At 36.6% G+C, this 12,914-nt stretch overlaps 1 protein-coding gene across 1 annotated transcript in view; it reads right to left on the bottom strand.

Annotated features, from left to right (window-relative positions):
• Positions 1-1,760: 1,760 nt before the first annotated feature.
• The window catches only part of AACS (acetoacetyl-CoA synthetase), a 350,996-nt gene continuing 339,842 nt past the window's right edge, over positions 1,761-12,914 (bottom strand). The window contains exon 18 of the mRNA XM_053701850.1: positions 1,761-4,085. Within this exon, the coding sequence (XP_053557825.1) occupies positions 3,948-4,085 (138 nt within the window). The 3' untranslated portion in view covers positions 1,761-3,947. The remainder of the gene's footprint in view (positions 4,086-12,914) is intronic.

Raw genomic sequence — 12,914 nt, 5'->3', positions numbered from 1 at the left:
CAGTGAAAACGCTCTCCTCAGGAGTCTCTGCAGCAGGATCTTAGGTAATTAAAGAGACTGCACCCTGTTACGTGGTGTGTAAGACAAGACTAACACTGCTATGAAAACGGGCGGTAAGCTATTATGAGCTGCGCAACACTTCAAAAACGAAAGTGAATCCTGTTTGTTCCAAGCCAAAAAACACACAGTCTATGAGCCTAAAAAAACCTCACATTAAGCAGATATAAATCCCCAAGCTGTTCAAATAATCTACCTGAAGGAAATATTAACCCTTTATCCTATTGAGGTATAAAGGAGCCACACTGTGACCCTGTATAGCGTTTTAAAGTGTATGTATAAAAAACGGTCTTACCCTCCAGGATCCATGCTGTGGAACAGGCACAGCTTCTCAAGTGTGACAGTATTGCAGCAGCGCCTCTGACATGGACTTGAGTGAGTAACAGCAAGCAGTGAAACTCGTCAACACTGATTGCTCAGGATTTGTTAGCGACAGTCTGGATGGGTTCGCAGAAAAACTTTCCCTGCCTCTCCAGACTCTAACTTTCATCAATACTCTCACTGAGAGGTTGACATGATTACTTAAAACTCCAGCCCGTCTTGAAGGAAACATACCCATTACAGGATGATCCAAATCTTCTGACACTTCTCTGCCACCTCCTATAGTGACAAAAGGCAAAGAATGACTGTGGGATACGGGAAGTGGGAGGGATATTTAAGCCTTTGGCTGGGGTGTCTTTGCCTCCTCCTGGTGGCCAGGTGTTGTATTTCCCAACAGTAAGGAATGAAGTTGTGGACTCTCCCTGCCTTATGGAAGGAAAAACACCTATTGCTCATGCGCTAACCCACCAGGGTTTATTCATTTTTTACATTCCATTGTTCTTCACTTGATAGATATATACTGTAGGTATAGATATATCTAGAAATATATATTTAATAATAAAAATTTGCGTAATGCACATTGCGGTTTGCGACTTAGGTCTAACGCAGTCGGGTTAGCACACATGAAAAATTACTAATCTTATAATCGTTATTGAAATATTAAATATTTAAAAAATTGAATAATCTTTCAAAATTATACATACTGTAATTATATATATATATATATATATATATATATATATATATATATATATATATTTCTATGGAATATTTAGAAGTTTTACAGTATGTATATTAATAATAGATATTCAGGTATAGGTTTATACAGATATATATAGAAACATTGTCCTGTATGTGAAGAACATTGGAATCTGAAATATGTACAGTACATATACAGTAAAACACAAATACATATGCACACACAAACATCAAAATGTTTGTAATATATATATATATATATGTAGTATTTATATGCGTGTAAATGTGTTTTTAAATGCATTTATGTTGTGTTTAGTGCTACTTTTTTAATGTGGTGCTCAGTGAAAAATCAGATTAGGGGCGTGTCTAGCAGCGTAGGCAGTCCTCCATGATCCAATCCTGGCCTTAAAAATGATGATCACATTAAAGATTGCATGATTTTATTTTTCCAACATGTGTTTACATTGGAACTTCGTTATGATCTAAGCACTTGCACTCTGGCATAAAGGGGTTAAAGTCTTGAAATAAATGAACATAGTGGGTGAGTTTAAATGATGTTTGGTTATTGAAAAATATCTACAGCAAACAAGGTATTCAAAACATCACTCAAACTCCACTCATTGCTTATTTAGAGAAGCCAATCCATACTTATTATTAGAAGTATACAAGACTAGCTACGTTCATTATTTTAGCAAAATCACACTTTATTGTAGTTATTCATTAGATATTTTCTGCTGGAGCTAAATGGGCCAGATAGGTGAAAGGCTAGGCTTGTGAAATCTTTATTTTCGAGGTACAGTCTACTCCAGAATTTTTATTGATTAAAAATACCCAAAAAATGTTTATTACCCATTCCCCAGTTTTGCATATCCAACTCTGTTATATTAATACATATTGTATCTCTGTGATTATTATTATTATTATTATATAAGGCTCTGCAGACTGCCCCTTTATTTTAATTCTTTTGACAGGCTTTCATTTTAACCAATCAGTGCTAACTCCTAGGTAACTCCACGGGAGTGAGCACGCTTATCTATATGGCACCACATCTATGTGGGCCACATTGTAGGCAACAGTAGGCTCATTTTACCTCAGAAATGCACATTAATAATAACTAGTAATTGGTCTCTGGCTGGATGTTGAATGAAAGAAAACAAATAACAGTACAACAAACAAGTTTTTTAAAAACAAATATATTCTTAAGCTTTGGCCTGGAACTGCTTGAGAGACATCTTATACCTATAACATGATTTATGGAAAAAAGAAATAGGATACATATGTTCAATAAACAATTGAGAACCAATACCTGAAATGCAACTATCTACTCTTCTTTTACAAGTTAAATTACTGGCAATATATAAGAAATTATATTAAAGTGACAATAACGATAAAAAGACATAAGCAGCCCCATTTCATGATCCTTCAAAAGTTGTATCATTTTTTTTTTTACACTACAATCTACATAGACACTTTTAGCGGTCATTGTTTTTACTTGATTATATAACATTAAATATAAGAGGAAAACAAGCTGTACAATAGTCATAAAAAAAATACAGTATTCAGCAAACCCTTGTAACCATTGCCTTTAAAAAAATATCACACTAATAAAACAGCAAAAACAAATTTCATTTTTTTAAAACATGTTTTTTTAAAGATTGGTTTCAGTGGTTCTCCAGTTATACAAGAATGTCTGACTTCCAAAAGTTTTTGTAATATATTTAGAAGCCAAACGGTTATTCTGCACATTCAATGAACTGCAATTTTAAAACAATTTCACATCGGTATCTGAAACTCTAATTGCTGACTTAAAGGGACAGTATACACTCATTTTCATATAACTGCATGTAATAGACACTACTATAAAGAATAAAATGCACAGATACTGATATAAAAATCCAGTATAAAACTGTTTAAAAACTTACTTAGAACCTCTTAGTTTAGCTCTGTTGAAAAAGTAGTTGGAAAGCCCACTGCAAGTGGGAAATAAGACACTCCCCCTTCTTTTGCATATGAAAAGACCCTTTACACAAACAGTAGCAAGCTGGAGTAGGTAACTGACGGTATTCACATAAAACTTTGGGGCTTGGTTAGGAGTCTGAAAATCAGAGCAATGTTATTTAAAAATAAGCAAAACTATACATTTTTTTTTTTTTTTTAAAAACTTTATGGGCTATATAAATAGATAATCTACAAAACATTTATGCAAAGAAAAAAATAGTGTATAATGTCCCTTTAAGCTATTCTCCAATCAAACTATAGTAGGAGAAATAAACAGGCTGAACACAAATTTTAAATCTCTAGAAACAGAGACAAAACATGTACCATTTAACTCCACTTAGTCCATTAAAAACTAAATGGGATTATAAAATAAAAAAAAATTACAGTTACAATTTCAAAAAGATAAATTTAAGCCTTCATCTCTAAATAGTTTCCAAAGCTCAAAGATTCTTTCAGCTGTTTAATAATAAAAAAAAAAAACACGCACACCAACAATAAACATCAATTTAGTGAAAAATGACTCATTCTTTAACACTCAAGCACTATATGTTTATAGTCAGACATTACAGGAGTGTAATAACACATGTTAAATGTTTAGGTAGCCAGCAAATATTTACTAAGAAACATTTTACATGCTGTGTTCTGGATGATGCGTTTTTTTAAAGCCAATTTTTCTTTTATACATGTTTACTTATATAACATCATTGTTGCCAAAATATCATAGTTTGCTCCTTTAGCAGAGGTGAAGATTTAATTTCAAGCGCAATAAAATCAATAACCCCCATCTTGATTAAAAGCCTCTGGCATATAAATTCATCCTCTCTCTACAGTATTGGTATGTACAAGTTTGCGGGACAAATACTGAGTCTTTCTTAGAAATTCTGCAGCTCTGGAATATTGCGGTATAGATCTAAAGACTGGGGATTTGAAAAAGCCCCCCGGTGCTGGACTTCTCTTCCTGCAATAATCTGTTTCACAGCAACTTCAACTTTCTTCCCGCTGATTGTGTACTGGAAAATGAAAAGAAAAGCAGGTCATATTGTGTAAAATGTTCATCCATGTAAAGAACGTAGTATAGCAGTACATATTAACAACATATTGGCCCTAAGGGTTTCAGAACTTGACAACCAACACAATTTTTTTCTAATATATGTAATATATGTAACACCAGTTGCTGTGAATTGTAAGTAACAAAAAAAGTGAGTAAAAAAGTTTCACAATGTCAAAAGTATGATCTTCCATAATTACACTGGGTAAATAATGGTGAATACAAATTAGCAAACCAACTCTGTATGTCACCTGTATCAATATATACAGAATAATGATATATTCCTATACAGTGCTATCCAATTAAATTTGCCTCTACTAATTAGTGTTTTCTACTTTATCTTAACCCTTTTACAACCAAGACATTTCTGACCCCTAAGCTGAAGACATTTTTAGACTTTTACAATGTTAATATTTTAACATCTGTTGCAATTTTTTTTTCTTTTACCAGCACAACTCATTTTTTCCTGACAATTTAAAGAAAAAAATAACACACACATTGTGTATGTATAAAAATCAGTATGCTTGTACAGGCCTATGTAATGTTGCCTATTCTCTGCTAATTATGGGAGTAAGAAAGCATATACATGTTTAGAATGTGTGGGTTAGGAGACATGAGGCATTCACTCTCCTTACTACCATGTACTCCATGATATGTCAAAATAAAAAAAATAAAAAATAAAGAACAGCACATTTTATATAACGTTCCTGGATGGTTATTTTTGTGACTGAAGACCTATTCTAGTTCGTAATACTGCATAAGATGTGAACTTTTAGAAAACACGTTTCTAGGGTTAAGTCTGGTTTATGGAGTAATTTGGTTTTGTAAACCAAGTCAGGTGACTTTGCGTTCAAGAAAAAAAACAAAAAAAAATGCATTCTGAGGCCTAGATTTGGAGTTCGGCGGTAGCCGTCAAAACCAGCGTTAGAGGCTCCTAACGCTGGTTTTGGCCGCCCGCTGGTATTTGGAGTCAGTGATTAAAGGGTCTAACGCTCACTTTTCAGCCGCGACTTTTCCATACCGCAGATCCCCCTACGCCATTTGCGTAGCCTATCTTTTCAATGGGATCTTTCTAACGCTGGTATTTAGAGTCGTTTCTGAAGTGAGCGTTAGAGCTCTAACGACAAAATTCCAGCCGCCTGAAAATAGCAGGAGTTAAGAGCTTTCTGGCTAACGCCGGTTTATAAAGCTCTTAACTACTGTACCCTAAAGTACACTAACACCCATAAACTACCTATGTACCCCTAAACCGAGCTCCCCCCACACCGCCGCCACTCGATTAAAATTTTTAACCCCTAATCTGCCGACCGCCACCTACGTTATATTTATGTACCCCTAATCTGCTGCCCCTAACCCCGCCGACCCCTGTATTACATTTATTAACCCCTAACTTGCCCCCCACAACGTCGCCGCCAGCTACTTAAAATAATTAACCCCTAATCTTCCGACCGCAAATCGCCGCCACCTACGTTATCCCTATGTACCCCTAATCTGCTGCCCCTAACATCGCCGACCCCTATATTATATTTATTAACCCCTAATCTGCCCCCCTCAACGTCGCCGACACCTGCCTACACTTATTAACCCCTAATCTGCCGAGCGGACCTGAGCGCTACTATAATAAAGTTATTAACCCCTAACCCGCCTCACTAACCCTATCATAAATAGTATTAACCCCTAATCTGCCCTCCCTAACATCGCCGACACCTACCTTCAATTATTAACCCCTAATCTGCCGACCGGAGCTCACCGCTATTCTAATAAATGTATTAACCCCTAAAGCTAAGTCTAACCCTAACACTAACACCCCCCTAAGTTAAATATAATTTAAATCTAACGAAATAAATTAACTCTTATTAAATAAATGATTCCTATTTAAAGCTAAATACTTACCTGTAAAATAAATCCTAATATAGCTACAATATAAATTATAATTATATTATAGCTATTTTAGGATTAATATTTATTTTACAGGCAACTTTGTAATTATTTTAACCAGGTACAATAGCTATTAAATAGTTAAGAACTATTTAATAGTTACCTAGTTAAAATAATAACAAATTTACCTGTAAAATAAATCCTAACCTAAGTTATAATTAAACCTAACACTACCCTATCAATAAAATAATTAAATAAACTACCTACAATTACCTACAATTAACCTAACACTACACTATCAATAAATTAATTAAACACAATTCCTACAAATAAATACAATTAAATAAACTAGCTAAAGTACAAAAAATAAAAAAGATCTAAGTTACAGAAAATAAAAAAATATTTACAAACATAATAAAAATATTACAACAATTTTAAACTAATTACACCTACTCTAAGCCCCCTAATAAAATAACAAAGCCCCCCAAAATAAAAAATTCCCTACCCTATTCTAAATTAAAAAAGTTACAAGCTCTTTTACCTTACCAGCCCTGAACAGGGCCCTTTGCGGGGCATGCCCCAAGAATTTCAGCTCTTTTGCCTGTAAAAAAAACACATACAATACCCCCCCCCAACATTACAACCCACCACCCACATACCCCTAATCTAACCCAAACCCCCCTTAAATAAACCTAACACTAAGCCCCTGAAGATCTTCCTACCTTGTCTTCACCATACCAGGTTCACCGATCCGTCCTGAAGAGCTCCTCCGATGTCCTGATCCAAGCCCAAGCGGGGGCTGAAGAGGTCCATGATCCGGTCAAAGTCTTCATCCAAGCGGGGCAGAAGAGGATCTTCCATCCGATTGAAGTCATCATCCAGGCGGCATCTTCGATCTTCTTCCATCCGGAGCGAAGCGGCAGGATCCTGAAGACATCCAGCGCGGAACATCCATCCGGACCGACGACTGAACGACGAATGACTGTTCCTTTAAGGGACGTCATCCAAGATGGCGTCCCTCGAATTCCGATTGGCTGATAGGATTCTATCAGCCAATCGGAATTAAGGTAGGAATTTTCTGATTGGCTGATGGAATCAGCCAATCAGAATCAAGTTCAATCCGATTGGCTGATCCAATCAGCCAATCAGATTGAGCTCGCATTCTATTGGCTGTTCCGATCAGCCAATAGAATGCGAGCTCAATCTGATTGGCTGATTGGATCGGCCAATCGGATTGAACTAGATTCTGATTGGCTGATTCCATCAGCCAATCAGAAAATTCCTACCTTAATTCCGATTGGCTGATAGAATCCTATCGGCCAATCGGAATTCGAGGGACGCCATCTTGGATGACGTCCCTTAAAGGAACAGTCATTCGTCGTTCAGTCGTCGGTCCGGATGGATGTTCCGCGCTGGATGTCTTCAGGATCCTGCCGCTTCGCTCCGGATGGAAGAAGATCGAAGATGCCGCCTGGATGATGACTTCAATCGGATGGAAGATCCTCTTCTGCCCCGCTTGGATGAAGACTTTGACCGGATCATGGACCTCTTCAGCCCCCGCTTGGGCTTGGATCAGGACATCGGAGGAGCTCTTCAGGACGGATCGGTGAACCTGGTATGGTGAAGACAAGGTAGGAAGATCTTCAGGGGCTTAGTGTTAGGTTTATTTAAGGGGGGTTTGGGTTAGATTAGGGGTATGTGGGTGGTGGGTTGTAATGTTGGGGGGGGGTATTGTATGTGTTTTTTTTTACAGGCAAAAGAGCTGAAATTCTTGGGGCATGCCCCGCAAAGGGCCCTGTTCAGGGCTGGTAAGGTAAAAGAGCTTGTAACTTTTTTAATTTAGAATAGTGTAGGGAATTTTTTATTTTGGGGGGCTTTGTTATTTTATTAGGGGGCTTAGAGTAGGTGTAATTAGTTTAAAATTGTTGTAATATTTTTATTATGTTTGTAAATATTTTTTTATTTTCTGTAACTTAGATCTTTTTTATTTTTTGTACTTTAGCTAGTTTATTTAATTGTATTTATTTGTAGGAATTGTGTTTAATTAATTTATTGATAGTGTAGTGTTAGGTTAATTGTAGGTAATTGTAGGTAGTTTATTTAATTATTTTATTGATAGGGTAGTGTTAGGTTTAATTATAACTTAGGTTAGGACTTATTTTACAGGTAATTTTGTTATTATTTTAACTAGGTAACTATTAAATAGTTCTTAACTATTTAATAGCTATTGTACCTGGTTAAAATAATTACAAAGTTGCCTGTAAAATAAATATTAATCCTAAAATAGCTATAATATAATTATAATTTATATTGTAGCTATATTAGGATGTATTTTACAGGTAAGTATTTAGCTTTAAATAGGAATCATTTATTTAATAAGAGTTAATTTATTTCGTTAGATAAAAATTATATTTAACTTAGGGGGGTGTTAGTGTTAGGGTTAGACTTAGCTTTAGGGGTTAATACATTTATTAGAATAGCGGTGAGCTCCGGTCGGCAGATTAGGGGTTAATAATTGAAGTTAGGTGTCGGCGATGTTAGGGAGGGCAGATTAGGGGTTAATACTATTTATGATAGGGTTAGTGAGGCGGATTAGGGGTTAATAACTTTATTATAGTAGCGCTCAGGTCCGCTCGGCAGATTAGGGGTTAATAAGTGTAGGCAGGTGTCGGCGACGTTGAGGGGGGCAGATTAGGGGTTAATAAATATAATATAGGGGTCGGCGATGTTAGGGCAGCAGATTAGGGGTACATAGGGATAACGTAGGTTGTGGCGGTTTACGGAGCGGCAGATTAGGGGTTTAAAAAAATATGCAGGGGTCAGCGATAGCGGGGGCGGCAGATTAGGGGTTAATAAGTGTAAGGCTAGGGGTGTTTAGACTCGGGGTACATGTTAGAGTGTTAGGTGCAGACGTAGGAAGTGTTTCCCCATAGGAAACAATGGGGCTGCGTTAGGAGCTGAACGCTGCTTTTTTGCAGGTGTTAGGTTTTTTTTAAGCTCAAACAGCCCCATTGTTTCCTATGGGGGAATCGTGCACGAGCACGTTTTTGAGGCCGGCCGCGTCCGTAAGCAGCTCTGGTATCGAGAGTTGCATTTGCGGTAAAAATGCTCTACGCTCCTTTTTTGGAGCCTAACGCAGCATTTGTTTGAACTCTCGATACCAGAGTTAAATTTATGGTGCGGCCAGAAAAAAGCCCGCGGAGCGTTAGCAGCCCATTTACCGCCGAACTCCAAATCTAGGCCTTAGTGATTTTGTATCAATATTGACCCTATAACTGGAACATTCAGCACTAGCACTTTTATCAAAATGTTTACTTTAAGTGAGAGTATTAATTCGAGAAAAAGTTTTGTATAATATAAAAAAACGAATTTTTAACATTTATTGCATCATATCTACACTCAAGAACAAAGTCCTAATTGATATAGAGCAAATTATGACATTTTGACCTCCTTTAAACTAGAAGTTCATGAGATGCTATTACACCTTTGTGGTGACAAGATAAATGTTAGGGGGTGTCTGTAACTAGCATGCATTGTACATTTACTACAGAAGCTAAGTGAGGAGGACAAACTGTATACAAAGAACGGTGCGATTGCCAGCATACACCATATCCCCCATGTCTAATTGGTTGTGAAATTAATTTGCCGCCATCTTATCTTATGGAACACTTTTGCCTTTCCTCATTCTTTATTTATATATTTCTGAGGCTTGATGGGTGCCCCTGGTTTTACATTTTTGCTTTGGACAATTACAAATTTACAAGAAGAAAAACTTGAATGATACAGATATAAAGTTATAAAACTGAAGATGTTATTTGGGACATATTAGAAAATGTTCTATGCTACTATGGGGCATCAATATTCTGTTTATTGTTTTACTATTAAATATTAATTTATCTGTTCTTTCATTCTTTATCTTTTTGTATCTCCTTGTTGATTAAAATAAAGCAGTATAAAATAGCAAAAATTATAACAATTTATCTGGCCTAAAGCTGTAGAAAAATGTATCTAACTCTGGGCATTTAATAAAGTGATGGTAAACTTTTCCCTTTGTATAAACAGATCCGGAATGTTAGCAATGTTTTAGATGGAGTTTAATTCATCAGTTGTAATGAAGATACCCTTTAATTTATGGAAAAGAAACAGAGGCGCCAATGGCCTAGTACCACCAAGACAAATGGTATTTATAAAAAGGACAATTAATGTACATTTCTTGTCCTTTTTATAAATACCATTTGTCTTGGTGGTACTAGGCCATTGTGGCGCCTCTGTTTCATTTTCACAGATCATCACTTGCCAGGATTTGACCTTCCTTTGACAGAGAGCTGCCTTGTTCTGGATTTTATGGACTTATTGTTCAGTCTGTATAGGTATCTGTTGTATAGTACATGCTGTAGGATTTAATTGGAAGCACCCCTATGGGATTTTGTGTGCTCTAGCGCATTTATCTCATCCTTTTGTTCTACCCTGTAATTTAACTTTTAAATGTAGCAGTAAAATTAAAATACCCGACACTCCGGCCACCCATTTCAAAACTAATTATTTTTGTGAGCTTTTTGAACTGTTCTCCAATAAGTCGTACGGCACTCACACCATTTATTTATTTTTTTGTAGTTAGAGCGCTGATTGGAAAACAGTTAAAACAGTAAGCTCATCAAAAAATATATTTATATACTTTTGAAGTGAACACCCGGAGCGTGGAGTTATTTGAATTTCAGCTCTACATTAAAAAGTTAGTTAAAGCCTATCTTCATTACAACTGATGAATTAAACTCCATCTAAAATACTGCTAACATTCTAGATCTCTTTAAACAAAGGTGAACGTTTACCATCACTTTAATAGGGGTTAAAGGATTTTGGGCTCATTCACCATTACTCTAAATAAGTTAGGCAGTTTATTCCCCATTTATTGCATCCGCCTATCAATGACAGAAAAAAGGAACATTAGACAGAGGAACCCTTTGTATAACACTGGGTCTCATAATCTATTGCGTGATCTGTATGAAGAGATAGAGGTTTCCCTGTTGCCTAGTGGTTTAGGTGATCACTTCTAACTTAGAGCTACATGTGATCCCTCACTCATGAAACAATGTATCCCTCTTTTAATTGAGGTTAAATGTGTCCCTTTAAATAAATCATGTAGGGAGGTCTTGCAAAGTCACTATATCCTAAACTCTCTCCATAAAAAAGTCTTCTTGATGTCTAGTGGTGGCTGTCATCAATACAATTCCCCTTTTTCAAATGATGGGTCAGTAAAGTAAAGGAAGGGAGCAAAAACTCCCCAGTGTCTATTATTGTCGGTAATCACCTATTTTACGTCAATCACCTGCATCTCAAATGGGAAGACTCCCAATCCTCTAAGCAATGTGGGGCTGAGATAATGGGCTTGCTCTCAAATAAAGAGCATTATGGAAGTTCCTCCTTACATGATACTATGGGCTCACTTTATCAAACACGGGCGTAAATATTCGCCCCTATCCATCTTCTCCTCTAGTGGACACCAATCTGTTGCCCGCATTTACCATTGCAAACAAGACCTCCTGTGCTCTTGTTTGCAACCCGCATCCTGCCCGCGCACAGCAATGTTGCACAGCCAGGAACTGTCAATCTCCCCGGTCGGAAGAGACAGGGGAGATTGAAAATTCTCCACCTAAGAGGTGGAGAACCGGGCAGGGAAGCAGCGGTCCGATGACCAATGCTTGATAAATCCTGACTGAGGGTTTGCTTGTGTGAACCTGCAATCAAAGTGGAGAAAGGGACTTGATAAATCGAGCCCTATATGCAATGAAAACAGGACATATACATGATTACATTATCACAAATTACCATGATCTGGTCTTGCAACTAAAGGGACAGGAGCATGGGGGAAGAAAAGTAGAAAATATTTCCCTGCTCTATATCTACCAGGTTTACAATATAGAATATTCCACAATAATATATTTTATCTTAAAATGACATCTAAAAAGGTAACACAATAATTTTTATACCTAAACAAAACTTATTTTAAATGAAAGAATAGAAGAAGACACTGTTCAGATCAGTGTTTGAAAAATGTGGATATTCACCGGGGAGCTCCCAAAGTGAATAAGTGTAACACAAAGTTATGAAGCCGGCAGAAATAAAGACATTTTCTATCCTTCAAATATATTAAAGCAATCTTTGGGATGTGTTTAAGTCTCTGCAATTGTCTGCCAAATCATAATTCTTTACATTAAATCTAGTGAGGCAGCATTATGCTAAATCCTGTTTTTCAGCTGCTTATGACTTATGGGAAAAATTCTCAGATCAGGATGAAACTTGGCAGTTCTATAATCATTCAAGGTCAGAATTCTTTTGCCAAACTTTCATACCATTTTACTCATTACTTTCTGGTTCTCTTTTGAGCCTTTTAACTCTTTCATAGCCAGAAGAAGGAAGAAAAAAAAAATTGCCAGAAAAAAAAATCTACTTCTTATTTGAAAAATCAGAGTAGGTGTTATTACATTGTCTGTTTATTATGCACTTGTTAATTATGTAATTCTACTGCACTGTGAGTGATCCTTTAACTAAGGTATCAATTAAAAATAATGACCTTAAATGTCCACAGTGAAGTGCAAATCTCCCCTCCAGAAGTAACTCAAGAGCAAGACCCGTGTAAAAAAAAAGTCAGTTCTCGTGAATGTGCATCACTTTAGAATACAGCTTATTTGATGGCAACTCCTGAGTGAGAGATGTAATTCAGCAAGTGCAGTATGTATATGATCTATATATTTGTGCTATACATGTGATGAGCCAGACGTTGGATGCCCATTGTAATTTGGAGAGGCCCCATGAAAATGTGATGGTCAAGATCAGGCTAGTAGCCTAGAACCTAGCAGAATGCTACACAACGTCCTAATTTCTCGCAATTGCCAGCACCACTGCTCTTTTTTGC

The sequence above is a fragment of the Bombina bombina genome, chromosome 2 (assembly GCF_027579735.1).
Source record: "Bombina bombina isolate aBomBom1 chromosome 2, aBomBom1.pri, whole genome shotgun sequence".
NCBI lineage: Eukaryota > Metazoa > Chordata > Amphibia > Anura > Bombinatoridae > Bombina > Bombina bombina.
Note: the sequence above shows the minus strand (reverse complement) of the source record. Positions and strands in the feature narration are given on the sequence as shown.